At 36.0% G+C, this 16207-nt stretch overlaps 1 protein-coding gene and 1 pseudogene across 1 annotated transcript; both read right to left on the minus strand.

Annotated features, from left to right (window-relative positions):
- The window catches only part of LOC141390741 (aquaporin-like), a 434687-nt pseudogene that overhangs the window by 216126 nt on the left and 202354 nt on the right, over window positions 1–16207 (minus strand).
- On the minus strand, window positions 8472–9289 carry LOC141404185 (uncharacterized). The gene is made up of 2 exons (XM_073987545.1): window positions 9119–9289; window positions 8472–9063 (listed from the first exon to the last, which is right to left on the minus strand). The coding sequence occupies exons 1-2, from the start codon at window positions 9161–9163 to the stop codon at window positions 8611–8613; spliced, it is 498 nt and encodes a 165-aa protein (XP_073843646.1). The 5' UTR covers window positions 9164–9289; the 3' UTR covers window positions 8472–8610.

The raw sequence follows: 16207 nt of genomic DNA on the forward strand, positions 1-16207 counted from the left end.
AAAAAGTGACCTCCTAGATAAAATTAGAGCGCACAACAGGCCTCTTCTGGCTAAAGTGTATGCCCTTTCTTTTTAAGGACATGTGGCTGTAACTTGTAACTTGACATTTAGAGTTGCCAATTGTACAGAAACTCCCACACCAAAAATTGTGGACATGGGGCAGATTTTGGTATAGCCTCCATATAACGGTACCACTCGAGTTCAGGCAATTTAACTTTTTTATCTACATTTTCGGCCTAAATTGACTGTAGTTTGGTTATGGTCAAAAAATTTAGTTACTAAAAAGTTAAAAATACAAAATACTTAAAACAATTAAGTTTCAGTGTTTTATGTCGCTTGGCCTCAATAAGTATAATCTTCCTCATAACGGAATCATAAAAATGGTGGCAAAATTAAACGACAAGCATTTTATTTGAGGAATTACATCATGATATTCTTCCTCATGATGGAATCTCTCTTATCGAGGCTAAGTGCCAAATTATTTTCTTGTTTTATGTGCATTTATAAATCAAACACTGAAACTTAATTTTTTAATTATTTTTTATTTAACCTTTTGGAAAACAAACTCTAGTGAAGTCGATTTGTTTGGAAATAGCTAAACCCTCAAAATACCATAAATCTATAGGCATTGTTACATGGGGTCCATCTATTTATATAGCCCATTACACTGGTTAACAAAATTAAAAAAATTTGTTTTGAACGATTTTCCTTTTGGTATCGGCGTTTCTTTTTTCTGGAAGTTCCTATATACTCAATGTTTGTGTTTAGTTATCATTTGATGAGCTTTTTAAAACTTTTTAATTTCATAGAATCCAAAATTTCCAATGATACCGCCCGTTAAAACTTCAATACATCAGTATCCATTATTCTGATATGGACCAAATCCCAACGATCATATGTTTTTCAAGACCCATACTTCTGGCTTTTGATAATAACTGATGCAACTGCACTCTAAACTTTGAATTTTATTAAATTGGCAACTGAAATGTGAAGACATTTTCGTTAGTTTTGAAAATGTTGTCCCTTAGACCCATATCCATGCTTCTCACGTGCGACCCGCCACTCCCCCGAAGAAGAACGTATGACTGATATCAGTCTCAAAATTTGATTCACTTTTAATCTTCCCAAAAGAAATACAAATGATTTGAATCATATAAAAAAAGTTATATTTTACAAAATAATGAAGATTTTTGCGCGGATTTGGTTCAGTTGCATATGTTTTGACCATTAAATTTTAATGCGTGTTATATATTTTCATATATTTTCAATGTTTTTATTGTATAACGCGTCAAAACGCGTCAAATTTCAAAAAAAAAAAAAAAAAAAAATACTTAACTATACCCTCAGCATTTATGCTAACGAGGGTATATATACTTTCATACGGGCGAAATGTGCCTCATCGAAATAGTGGTTTTAGACCCCAAGTATGTTTGGACGAATGCAATACAATTTGGAGTTGATTTAACCATGTCCGTTCGTCTGTGTGTCTGTCTGTCTGTCTGGTTGGCTGGAGCGCACGATAACTCTCGAACGGATCAACCGATTCGGTCCAAAATTTGGCTTTCGTAATATTTTGTCCAAACTTAGTTTAAGTTCGAAGATAGATTATATCGGTCCACTCCTTCCGGTATCTCCCCACAGAAGTTCCAAAATGTTCGGAAAATTTGTGCGCAAGATAACTCTTGATGGGAGTAACCCTTTGCACATCGTGAAATTTCTACCAGACTTAGTTGAGGTTCCTATATGGACTCAATCGGTAAACTCCTTCGGGTACCTCCCACTCATAATTTCGGATAAGTTCAGATTAGGACCTGTTCTCGAATAGTTTTGATTTTTGTTACAACAACTTGTATTCATTGCCCCCATACGACGGTACAAGTTTCATCAGGGGCAAGTCCATACTTCCTGAGAAAATAGACCGAAAGGTGCAAAAATACCCTACTGATCTGTAGAGTTGGGTAATCTAGTTCCTAGTTCCTTGTACTAGTTCCAAAACGTATGAGTAACATCATGAAATATAACGTGTGATGTTAAGTATACACAGTTTGTTCAAAGAAAAAATGTGGGCCGTTGGAACTGCGAAGTGAACTATATAGTTCCATATAGTTCCTTTGGCACAACTCTACTGATCTGCCGATTCTGTCCAAAATGTGGGCTTCGTAATATTTTGTCCAAACATAGTTTAAAGTCGAAGATAAGCCATATCGGCCCACTCCTTCAGGTACCTCCCCCACAAAAGTTCACAAATATTCGGAAAAATTGGCGCACGATAACTCTTGTAGGGAGTGACCGATGTAATCCATAGTTTGCACATCCTAATCAGGGTTTCGGAGTCGAGGTATTTTTGGCTCGACTCCGACTCCGACTCCAGACAAGTTTTTTTCACGACTCCGGCTCCGACTCCGACTCCGGGTCGACTCCGAGAGTGAATTCCCATACCACTAAAAATTAATAAAAAGTGCACAAATTTTTAACATTTTCCTATATTTTGGCCTATAGATGCTAATGTGTTAGTTTTTCCTTACATATTCTTTAGAAAGGGCATTCGTTTGAATACATTCGAACATATCAATATTGTTTCTGCTGAATCTTACATTGAAAAATAGCAAAGTTAGAAAGTTTTTGTCGGTTTTCCTTTTTTTGGACGACTATATTCTTCAGCGTGAGAAAATCTTTAAGCTTTCAAAATATGTGAAAATGAAGGGGCAATACAAATCACAAGGACTATATACAATACAAATTATAAGCAAATTATGACCAAGTTTCAAACTGGATTTAAGCCAACATTTTAGTGTGCTTAGCCTTAAAGGATATCCCAGTTGTAAAGCTCAATAAAAACCATTTTTCATGATTTTTTTCCGAGAAAACTACGTAATTTTTTCCAGATTTTTTTCTTCATGTGAAAGAGAAAAATATTACGAAGTTTTTAGCCCATCTAGGAAACCCTTTTTTTATTAAAGCATTTTGCGGTGCAAACTCTAGCTCGAAAACTAAGAAACCAATTGTCATATATTTTGTGGCCGATTTCGAGAAAAACACAGTTTGGTTTCCATCCAACGCTCATACTAAAGTAATATTGTTCCGCTCGACGAAAACATTTGACCACATATTCTATGCTATTTATACTTTCTACCCCTTAAACTGAAATTCAGAGCTCACATTTTGAACTTTGGTGTGGAGTGGATAATTTTATTGAAATATTTGAGATATATTATGTACACCACCAGCACGTAGGCAGATGGATGTTTTCTGGAACTGAAAAATTAGCACTCGATGAGATTTCGTGCATGAAAATATTCTTCAAAAATGCTGCAAGAAAAATGTTATGTAGGGTCGGTCCACTAGGACTAGAAATCGATATTGTCATGTTTTCATTGTCCTTTATCACTTTTACTCGAACCTTTCTCATGAAAACTCTATGATTATGTATTTCATTGAATTTCGTATATGCTATTGATTGTATAGAAAACTCGGATACACAAGAACTATATCTGCTCCTGGCCGACAAATCCGGTTATTTGAATGTCTACGTCTAATTGCCCTTTAACTTACACCTTTCTTTTCAAAATTTCCTTTAAAATAAATAATGATTTTTAAAAAAATTTAATGTTATATTTCTATAACGTGGAAAAAATTTTGCCCGGAGTCGGAGTCGAGTTATTTTTTTCGACGCAGACTCCGACTCCAGCAAAATTGCTCGACTCCGACTCGTAGACTCCGACTCCGAAACCCTGATCCTAATATATCTACCAAATATAGATCAGGTTTGAATATGGACTATATTTGTCTATTCCTTCTGGTACCTCTCACACAAAATTTCGGATAAGTTCACTTGAAGACCTGCTCTCGAATCACTTTGATTTTTGTTGAAGCTATTTGCATTCGCTACCTCCATTACGACGGTAAAAGTTTTTTCAGGGGCAAGCCCATATTTCTTGGAAAAACAGTCCGAAAGGTGTAAAAACCCCCTGTGGCGTTCGGAGAGCAAGATAACTCTATAACTTTTCAACCGATTTGTTCCAACATTTGGTCTTCTTCATATTATATCCAAACTTAGTTTCATGGGGCAATACCGGTCCACAACTTCCGGTACTTCTCCCCAATATTTAAAATTTTCAGTAAAATGCTAGGACGATATCACTTGAATGGGGCAACGAATTTGGTTCAAACTTTGGATCTCCTAATATTTTGTCAAAATTTAGTTTAACTTCTTAAATGGCCCATATCTGTCCTCCCTAAGGGTACCTCCCCAATTAAAGTTCAACATTTGTGTCTTAGTGCAGTTAATACCAAATCCACATTTTTGTCAGCAACTTCAAATGCCCAAAAAGGGCCACAAAATTCTGAAGAGACTTTAAATACATTCGATCTGTCCGTAGGTGAAAGTTTCAATTCACATTGGCTGAGGGTATATATCTGTCGGCAAAGTCGGCTGACAATTTTTTACCTGTTTTACTTTCAAAAAAATGTTTTAAATATAAAAGAAAATGATGTATATATAAAAGAAAATGATGTTAGTTACAACGCTTATAACTCAAGAAGCGCTGAACTGATTTTTAACCCGAAGATGTTTCTTATGAGGTTGTAATTTTTATTCCCATACATATTAAACGATAATTGATTTGTAACATAACTTGTCAGTACTATTTACAATGGCCAGAGTCGTTACAATCATTCCCACCAAATCCGAAGTGAAATTCGACTTCGAAACAACATCTACATCAGGCTAAGGATGAAATGCTTTAAATAGCGGGTTGTAGCGAATTTTTTCTTTGCACAGCTAATTACTGTCCCTTCCGTTCAAATTACATCTATTTATTTGACCAACTACGGGATTGTATAGTTTTAGTAGAATATTTGATTACAAAAACTGTCGGTGCTACCAGTCGTTAAACGAACTGCCCCTACTCGGGAACACCAATATAATATTAAAACATTTGTATGATAATTATATAATTGTGGTTTTACATTGAATTCACATTTAAAATGCGTATATTAAGAAAAATATCTTACGCATGGAACCCGTAATGCTTATAGAGCTCGGTGATCATCTTTTACGAAAAAGTTACACAATTTTCGTGCATCACAATTTCAGGTAGAAAGACAAACAACGAATGGTCATTATATAACAACCAAGTAAGAACGGCGTTAAGTTCGGCCGGACCGAACTTGTTATACCCTCCACCGCAATTTGTATGGTAGTAAAATGGAACAATTAGTTTCCTTTCGTTTACGAAGAAGACTAAATACCAAATTTCAGCAATTTCGGTAAAACAATGTGGAGGTATCGTTCTATGGGAGCTATGTCAAAACATCGATCTATACCAAGGCTGCTCAAAGGGCGCCCGTCTGCTGTCGGTGTGTGCCAATTTGCTCACTCACACAATTAAAAAAGAGAGCTTTTGTTTTTGAAATGAAAATTTTCAATACAAAAGATAACCCAACAAATCAACATTACTCGAAAAAAACATTATATGTAAATTATAAAATCTTTTTGTAGCAACTGGAGAATAAACGAAACTTGATTTCCTTTAAAATAATGAATGTTTATGCTAATCCGTGTAATTGAAGAATGTATTTATACGAATTATTTTTCGTAAATTTATGTTGGGAAACTAAATTTGTGTTTCAAAACCAACACAATAACAAAATATGTTTGTAGTTGTATGAGCAGCCCTAATCTATACCTACACATTTCTGGCGGAAAGTTTTTAGACTCAAAGAAGACTAAATACCAAGTTTCCTATATTTCGGTAAGATAATGTGGCTAAAACCTTCAAAATACCGAAAATTAAGAGGTACGCTTCTATAGGGATATAGGAAGACGTAGACCTATACTGATAATTCTCTTATGGAATATTTTATAACCCCATGGAAGACTAAATAACAAATTTCAGTCTTTCGGTGGGATATTGACGTCACAACGTTTGGAATTACGAAAATCGGGAGGAACCGTTATACAGGGCGTATTTATAAGCGTGGGTCTATACCGACGAATTTCAGCCATTTCGGTAGGTTGTTGTGGCCACAACCTTCAAAATACCGAAAATCGGGAGGTACCGTTCTATGGGGGCTAAATGCAGGCGTGGACCTGTACCGACAAATTTCTGGGGGAAAATTTTATACCACCAACGAAGACTAAATACCAAATGTCTGCCGTTTCGGTGGGCTATTGTGGCCACAATCTTCAAAATATCGAAAATCGGGATGTACCATTCTATGGGGGCTATATGAAGGCGTGGACATGTAACGAAAAATTTATGGGCGAAAGTTTTATACCACCAACGAAGACTAAGTACCAAATTTCAGCTATTTCGGTGGAATATTGAGGTCACAACCTTCAAAATACCGAAAATCGGGAGGTACCGTTCTATGGGGGCTATGTGAAGGCGTGGACCTGTACCGACAAATTTATGGGCGAAAGTTTTATACCACCAACGAAGACTAAGTACCAAATTTCAGCCATTTCGATGGATTATTGTGGCCACAACCTTCAAACTACCGAAAATCCGGAGGTACCGTTCTATGGGGGCTATATGAAGGCGTGGACATGTAACGACAAATTTATGGGCGAAAGTTTAATACCACTAACGAAGACTAAGTACCAAATTTCAGCTATTTCGGTGGATTATTGTGGCCACAACCTATAAAATACCGAAAATCGGGAGATACCTTTCTATGGGGGCTATATGAAGGCTTGGACCTATACCAAAAAAAATCATATGGAAAGTTTTATATCCCCAACGAAGACTAACAGCCAGTTTCTGTACGTCGAAAGAAGAATATGTGCGAATGAAACACGCCCTAACTTTAGTTTTCGAAATAATATTAGCATAGCTTTTGCTTCAAAACAAAAAACAAATTTGAAAAACACACAAAAGTTTGGACGTGTTTCTTTCGCACACATTCTTCTTTCGACATACAGAAAGAGGCTGTAAATACCAAATTTGAGCCATTTCGGTGTGATAATGATGCTAAAACCTTCAAAATTTCGAAAATTGGGAGGTACCGTTCTATGGGGGCTATATTAAGGCGTGGACCTGTACCGACAAATTTCTGGAGGAAAGTTTTATACCCCCAAAGAAGACAAAATACCAAATTTCAGCCATTTCGGTGGATTATTGTGGCCACAACCTTCAAAATACCGAAAATCCGGAGGTACCGTTCTATGGGGGCTATATGAAGGCGTAGACCTATATGGACAAATTTCTAGGGGAAATTTGTATACCCCCAACGAAGACTCAGTACCAAATTTCAGCCATTTTGGAGTGACAATGAGGCTAAAACCTTAAAATACCGAAAATCGGGCGGTAACGTCATATGGGGGCTCCACCAAAATCTGGACCTATGTCCACAATTTTTGGTGGAGAAGTGTCTGTACCATTGGGAAATCCAAATGCCAATTCGGGCTAAGAATAAAAATAAAATCCTAAAAATACCTGAATTCGGGTGGTACCGTTATATGGGGGTTATAAGAAAAAATGGGCCATATTGGTTTTGGTTTCATATTCATGTATTGTCATTAAAAATCTGAAAAGTGTGCAAAGTTTTAGTTCGATTGGTTAACTGCAACTGTGTTAAAAATTAGAGTTGGGCAATCTCGTTCAATTGAAGGATCCGGATCACTATCTCGTTCAATGGACACCGGTAATATCTTTGACAAAACTGCGTATACTTAATTTCACACGTTGGGTTTTATGATGTTACTCATTCGTCTTTGAACGAGGACAGTGATCCGGATCGTTCAATTTAACGAGATTGCTCAACTCTATTAAAAATGAGTTACAAGACTAAACAGACATGAAACAAAGCAAGTTAAATAAAACAATGTAAAAATTGTTTTCATTTGACCACGGGTATTCTGCATCGTGGTAGTAATAATTGCATGACATATTTTTACAAAAATCGTCATGTTCAATTCCTAACAGACTGCGAGACGAACTTCGACGGGTATAAATGCCAGATAGGTGAAAACTTTAGTATCTCCCTAAAAGAAATGTTTACGAGTGAAAAGCTTATGCACGGGGGTAGTGGTGTAGGGTATCATATAGTCGGCCCCGTCCCAACTATAGCCTTTGCTAACTTGTTTTTTTATTTGACCACAAGGAACCCTAAATGCTAAATTATAGTTAGTTGGGTCCCAAAACGTAGCTAAAAACGTCAAAATATCCATCTACAAACTTGATGAAGAATATGTATACTTTATAGGGTCGCAAATGATTGAAAAACAAACTTAATATATCTTCCATACTATGGTGAAGGATATAAAATAAAGGTGTATAAGTTGTTACTATATATCGGTATCAAAAGATGTAATAAACGTAAATTTGCATAAGTGAAATAATGTGTTTTTAAAATATAAAATTTATAAAAATTAAAATATGGATACATTTATTTCTATTTTTCATTTTTAATGGTCAATCTAAATCAAATATGTTGAAAATTCTCAGTGCTCGCCACATTACAATTTTTTGCGTTTTAAGTTGAACTTAAGCATTTATTCATCACAATTTATTAAAATTACTTGTATTTCTAAATCCATAAATAAAATACACACAACCTTTTTCCGACTTAACAAATCATACAAACACTTTCAGTATTAATTCTATTTCAGCATATTTCCTGTAGGTGAGGTGTCAATTCTCTTATATCCTCAGCACTCATATTATTGTAGGTATTACCAAAATGCAGCGACCTGTAGCGTGACCAATTCTCCGACATATCATTGCCGCCAGATTGTTGCATTAAATTCTGCATTTCCTTGGCTTCTTGTGGAGCATCTGCTTCTTCATATTTTTGCAGAATTTTCGCAAATTTTTCCAGCAAATCAAATGTTTTGGCATAACAGCCACCACGTACGGTTTTGTACTCCTTCACATCGTTCAAATAGGATTTCAATTCTTTGCGATATTTTTTATATGGCCGTCGTTTGGGTATTTTTGGGATTGTTGCCTTGACCACCGTTTCCGTGATGGGTACTAAACGTCTACCCAATGCTGCCTTATCGATAATATCCCTTACTGTTTGTGGACTTCTTTTGTGTTTTCCTGTGGCATGAGCTACCTTAAATTAGAAGAAATGAGTAATTGAGAACATTGGCGGAGATATCTTATCTTACCTGAGCTAATATGGCTACAAATAGAATTAGAGTTAAATATCTCATTTTATTTGCCCAAATTTTGCGGTGTAATTTTTTGATGCTTCAACTGGCGCTAGAAAAAAATGCTTACTCGCTTTATTTTGACATTGTTTGACAAGTGTATGAAAACAACTAACTATTGTCCGAATAAAGCCGGGCAATAGACAGACAGAATTTGAATTATTTATTTGTTTGTGTGCTTGGTGTGTGGCTATTTTGAGATTATCATCGAACGAGTGACCCACCACACTAGGGATTTTTTTATATTCTGCCTAGACTTTAAGCGATAAGCTTTTTAATTAGATGAAAACATTTCTCTGGAATGTCGTATCACTTTCTAATACCCTACACTGATATATTAGGGTGGTTTATATTCTGTGTTATGCGTCGGTTCCAGCAGATATGACACTCTTTATTTTTTTAGAATTTCAATTGTTAAAAATTTTTAAGGCATATTGAAGGTCTGACAGCAAAATCCATTGAAGAACCCTTGAACTATCGGGAATCGAATCGACTCAAATTGATTCAAATTTCCAATTAACCAGCTTTATAAATTCCCCAGATCGATATTATTAACCGTGATACAAAAATTGAGGGAGGTTTATAGTGCCTGCCTGTAAGTATCATCTTTGGAGGGAGTTTGGGGTGACTTGCATTCCCAAAGCTGGAAAACCATCTGTTTTTTTTTTGTTTTTCTGTTTGTAACGCATTGAAATAATACTTGTGACCATATGAAGTATATATATTCTTGATCAGGATAAAATTTTGAATCGATATACCCATGTCCATCTGTTGTAATAACTCTATGGTCCGCAATAATTGAGCTAGACAGCTATATTTTTGCAACCAAGTGCCCTTTTTCCATATGCAGTTCACATTCGAAGATGAGCTATATCGGCTCATATTTTGGTATAGCCCTCATATAACTGTACCTCTCGATTTTGGGTATTTTAAGAAATCTAAATTTTTTGACCGAATTTGTAATTTGACATTTAAGGTTATCAATGTTAACGAAACTTCTTCACTAAAAATCCTAAACATAGGTCCATGTTTTGATATAGTCCCCATATAACGGTATCTCCCGATGGTTTGGCTGTTATATGCCGATTTTCGGTATTTCGAGGATTTTAGGTAAAAATTTTAACCGAACTAGTTCCAAGTTGACATTTAAGGTTCTCAGTGGTCACAAAACCACTTCACTAAAAATCGTCAACATAGATCCATGTTTTAGTGTAGCCACAAATATAACGGTTCCTCCCGATTTTCGGTATGTTGAGAATTTTTAGCTACAATTTTTAACCAAACTATCTGTAATTTAATATTTGATTTTGTCTGTGGTGACGAAATTTCTTCACTAAAAATCGTCAACATAGGTCCATGTTTTGATATAGCGCCCATATAACGGTATCTCCCAATTTTCGGTATTTTGAGGATTTTAGCTAAAATTTTTAACCGAACTATCTGTGTATTTAAGTTTCTGATATTTAAGTTTCTCAGTGGTGACAAAACTTCGCCACCAAAAATTGTCAACATAGGTCCATGTTTTGATATAGACCCCATATAACGGTACCTAAAAATCGTCAACATATATCCATGTTTAGGTATAGTCCCCATATAACAACGGTACCTCCCGATATTCATTTTTTAACGGAACTCCCAGTAATTTCACATTTGAGGTTCCCTGCAAATATAAAACTTGTCCACCAAGAATTGTCAAGATAGTTCCACACTTTGATACAGCCCCCATATAAAGGTACATCCCGATTTTCGGTATTTTGAAGATTTTAGCTAAATTTTTTAACCGAACTAGCTGTGATTTTACATTTGAGATTCTTGGTGGTCACAACACTTTTCCACCAAAATTGTCTAAATAGGTCTACGTCTTGGCATAGGTCCCATATAACAGTACCTCCCAAGTTTCGGTATTTTTAGAATTTTGTCTACAATTTTTGATCGACCCACCTGCAACTTGGCATTTGAGATAACAAGCGGTCGCAAAAATTCTTTTCTAACAGTTTTCAACTTCGGTCCATATTTTGGTCCCTCCTGATATTCGACATTCTGATGATTTTAGCTACATTTTGACATTTTAGGTTCTAAGTGGTCACAGCACTTCTCCGCAAAAACGGTATAACGGTATCTCCGGATTTTCAGCAATTTGAGAATTTAGATAAATTTTTTGGACGAACTACCTGTAATTTGAAATTGCCAGTGGTCACAAAACTTCTTCAACGATTTCCGGTTTTTTTGAAGTTTGCTGTAATTGGTATTTAGAATTCGATTGCGCCCAAGGAGCAGTTAGTGTTAAGTGAGTTGATTTCTTAAATAAAGTTACAGTTATCTCTCTAAAAAAGTGCCAATTAATTCCAAATGTGAATTCTGTGGCCAACAGTAAATTCTTTGACATTTGAGGGGAACTTGATTTATTTTCAACGTATAAACGTTTTTATTCCGACCCTTGGTGGGATTTAACACGTCCTTCTGCCTTGACGTTGCTCCACAGTGATGATGTAGTGTATTAGGCTTTACGTCAACTTTTTATACCCTCCACCATAGTATGGAGGGTATATTAAGTTTGTCATTCCGTTTGAAACACATCGAACTAATCATTTGCGACCCTATAAAGTATATATATTCTTGATCAGGATAAAATTCTAAGACGATCTAGCCATGTCCGTCTGTCTGTCCGTCTTTTGTAATCACTCTAGCGTCCGCAATAATTGAGATAGAGTGCTGAAATTTTGCACCCGAGGGTCTTTTTTCCATAGGCAGGTCAAGTTTAAAGATGGGCTATATCGGTCCACTCTTTGGTATAGCCCCCATTAACGGTACCTCGGGATTTGAGGTATTTTGACGTTCTTCGCCACATTTGCAGACCGAATTAGCTATAATTTGGCACTTAGGGTTCCTAGTGATCAACAAACTTATATCCCAAAGGATATGCACATAGGTCCATGTTTAGGTATAGTCCCCATATAACGGTACCTCCCGATTTTCGGTATTTTGAGAATTTTAGCCACAATTTTTAACCGAACTAGCTATAATTTGCCATTTGAGGTTCTCAGTGGTCATGAAATATCTCTACCAAACATCGTCAACATAGGTTCATGTTTTGGTATAGCCCCCATATAACGGTACCTCCCGATTTTCGATATTTTGAGAATTTTAGCCACAATTTGTAACCGAACTATCTGTAATTTGACATTTGAGGTTCTCAGTGGTCATGAAACATCTTCACCAAACATCGTCAACATAGGTCCATGTTTTGGTATGGTCCGCTTATAACCGTACCTCCCGATTTTCGGTATTTTGAGCATTTTTGTTACAATTTTTAACCGAATTAGCTGTAATTTGACATTTGAGGTTCTCAGTGGTCATGAAACATCTCCACCAAACATCGTCAACATAGGTCCATGTTTTGGTATAGCCCCCATTTAACGGTACCTCCCGATTTTCGGTATTTTGAGAATTTTAGCTGCAATTTTTAACCGAACTAGCTGTAATTTGACATTTGAAGTTCTCAGTGGTCATAAAACATCTTCAACGAAACATCGTCAACATAGGTCCATGTTTTGGTATAGCCCCCATATAACGGTATCTCTCGATTTTAGGTATTTTGAAAATTTTAGCTGCAATTTTTAACCGAACTAGCTGTAATGATCCGTATTTTGAGAATTTTAGCTACAATTTTGTCTATTCAAAAATAATCGTCAATAAAGGTCCATGTTTTGGTATATCCCCCATATAACAGTACCTCCCGATTTTCAGGAATTTTCAGTGGTCACGAAATTTCCTCACTAAAATTCGTCAACATGGGCCCATTTTTGAGGGTCTACATTGTTTTGATGAAACTACCCTCAATTTGACTCTTGAAGTTCCCTGCAGCTATAAAACTTTTCCGCCAAAAAATTTAAAGATAGGTTGGCTCTTTGATATAGCCCCGTAGGTGGTACCTTGGATTAGATAACACTGTGCAACAAAATGGAGGTGAAAGTCTGGGGCACGGAAAATTCCTCTTGGGGAAGAAAGGCCTTGGTGAGTATATTATGAACCCCGGAGGACAGATCCGCCGTGAGTCGAACTTCCGCGTTATGGCGTGATGAAATTTTTGTTAGAGACCCTGTGGGCCATAAGGAATTAGCGTTATATCTTTGTTAACTGTTGTTAAAGTGCTCTACAAAAACAACAAACAAATATAAAATGCTAAAATGGCTTAAAGGGTCTCTTGCAAAAACTTCATCACGCCATAACGCGGAAGTTCGACTCACGGCGCATCTGTCCTTCGGGGTTTTTCTGTCACCAAGGGCTTTCATCTCCAAAAGAAATTATCTCTGCCCCAACATTTGTGTTCACAGTGTAATTTAAGCAATAGTGGGACGCAGTAGTAGTCTATCCATTGTCGAAAAGTTGTTCCACCTAAAATTGTGAAAGGACCCTAATTATTCTATTTTATTTAAGACTATTTTATGGTGGAGGGTATAACAAGTTCGGCCTGGCCGAACTTAACGTCGTTCTTACTTGTTTATTTTATTGTCTGTTTGCCAAAGTTTTGTCTCGAACTCACAACCCTGCCGAATGTACTTTATACTGTATAATTCGGCTCATTTGGCTTCCAAATATTTGTCGTGAGTTATGTGAGACTGATTTTTTCATTATTTTTTCAATATATAATTTAATAAAAGTGTAATTTAGCATCCCGTTCCTCTTAAGTAGAACTGAATACCGTTTAATTTGAATTTGTTACCGTTTAAGTAGATATGAAGGACCGTTTATGTTTACTTCTTTTTCGTATTTCATCTTCTACTTATAAGTGTCATAAATCATTATTTATGTATGTCAATGACACATACTCAAACTTCTTTCTACACATAAGATATTACAAAGCTATTTCAACCCCTAGAGTATACATTTGATATGGGATGTGTGTGATAGTAAGTTTTTCTTGCTACATACATGTGGCTTTGAATTCCATTTGAGTCAAGACAGAGAATCTGTAAATTTTAAAGGCAAAATTATGAATGAAAGTTTATAAAAATTTAAAGAAATTCTTTCCACATAAAGTTAAATTCATTTTTTGGTTTTTGCAGGTTAGAATAGGTGAGTATAACCCGTTCTTATTTAGACATAAGTCCATGTTTTGGTAAAGCTCCAACATAAAGTTTCCACCTGATTTGATGATTTTGAATGTTTTAGCTACATTTTTTCGATCGAATCTGCACGGAGGAAAAAAGATGTTTCGAACATATGTCGCAAACATATTTTGCAGCAAACATATATATGTTTGCAACAGTCCCTAACATAACATATATTTGGGTCCATCAAACAAATATTTGATTGGGTGCAAACAAATATATGTTTGGGTGCAAACAAATACTTATAATACTTACACAAATGGAAAAACTTGTCCATCATAAACTGCAAGATATCCTAGAGAGCATTACAATGGGGTACACTAAAGTCGTAATTGCTGGAGATTTTAATTCGAATGTCCTTGTTGATAATTCTCTGACAAATATGATGGCATCCCTGGGCTTGTCTCCAACCAACATTCAAATTCCAACTCACTTTTCATTGACTTCTAGCACACTCCTTGATTTATTCTTCGTCAACGATCCTTTACACGTTCTCCTCTACGACCAGTGTTCTGCGCCATGCTTTTCTAAACATGATTTAATATTCCTTGCTTATGACTTTAATTTTACAGAAGATAAGCAACCAAGCACTTTTCGGGACTTTAGAAACCTTGATTATAATGATTTGGAGGTAAAATTCTTTCAAACTAATTGGAATGATATGTATGGATGTATCTCGGTAGACGAACAACTTGAATTTCTTCAAAACAATATACTTTATTTGTACAATGCGACAGTTCCCATTAAAAACATAAGAACCCGCTCGAATACAAAACCATGGTTTAGCCCCTCCATAAAATCATCCATAGCAAATAGAGACAATGCTTATTTTAGATGGAAACGTTATAAAACGCCGGAGCTCCATGAAGCTTATCGCTTGGCACGAATCTCAGTAAATAGTCAAATTAGGTCAGCCAAAACTGAATATTATTTTTCAAGGTTTAGCTCCGCTCTAGATGCTAAAAGCAGATGGAAAGTTATCCGAGACATTGGTGTGGGAAGATCAAATTCTTCAAGATCCTGTAATGTTGATGTGGATGAACTTAATGAAACATTTACAAATATTCCATCAGTGCAAGTTGATCCTTCGTTCTACAGTACATCTCAAGAAGATTTAAATGACGCATCTAGTGAAGGTAAATTTGAATTTCGATGCATCACCAATGTAGATGTTATAAATGCTTTTAAACAGATAAAATCGAATGCCATTGGTACTGATGAAATTGATCCCAGGTTTATCCGCATACTTCTTCCATGGTTGTTGCCTTTCTTTACATATTTTTTCAATACAATTTTGACTTCAAGCCTGTACCCCAAACTCTGGAAACACGCAAAAATAATTCCTTTTCCGAAAACGAACGTAGATTATCGGCCAGTGGCAATTTTATCATACCTCTCTAAAGTTTTCGAGAAATTAATACATAAACAGATGTCTGATTACATACAACGTGAATCATTGCTTACTGCGGCTCAGTCGGGTTTCCGTGCTGGTCATAGTTGTATTAGCGCTTTGGTAGAAGTTTCGGAGTCGATTAGGACTGCCATAGATGGCAATGAGGTATGTTTACTTGTACTCCTCGATCATTCCAAAGCCTTCGATACCGTGGATCATAATCATCTTTGTTATAAACTTCGTAATCAGTTCAATTTTTCAAACACTGCTACAAAACTTATAAAAACTTATTTGTCCGATAGAACACAATCAGTTTATTCTGGGAACTTAAAATCGAAAGTTTTATCGGTTGGGAAAGGAGTTCCACAGGGCTCCATAATTGGGCCTCTTCTTTTCTCTTTGTACGCAAACGACCTCCCTCTACAACTTGTACACAGCAAAATACACATGTATGCTGATGACGTACAAATATACATAAACTGCCCCATTGATCAAATTAGATTATGTATGCAAAAGCTTAATGAAGATCTTGATCGGGTAGGT

The sequence above is a fragment of the Musca autumnalis genome, unplaced genomic scaffold (assembly GCF_047663935.1).
Source record: "Musca autumnalis isolate F117 unplaced genomic scaffold, ASM4766393v1 scaffold_1, whole genome shotgun sequence".
Classification (NCBI taxonomy): domain Eukaryota; kingdom Metazoa; phylum Arthropoda; class Insecta; order Diptera; family Muscidae; genus Musca; species Musca autumnalis.

Excerpts from the sequence above, each read along its gene's own strand:
- LOC141404185 (XM_073987545.1), bottom strand. The coding sequence starts at position 9,163 with ATGAGATATTTAACTCTAATTCTATTTGTAGCCATATTAGCTCAG. Across the intron at positions 9,064-9,118 it reads TTGTAGCCATATTAGCTCAG|GTAGCTCATGCCACAGGAAA; the intron begins GTAAGATAAGAT and ends TTCTAATTTAAG.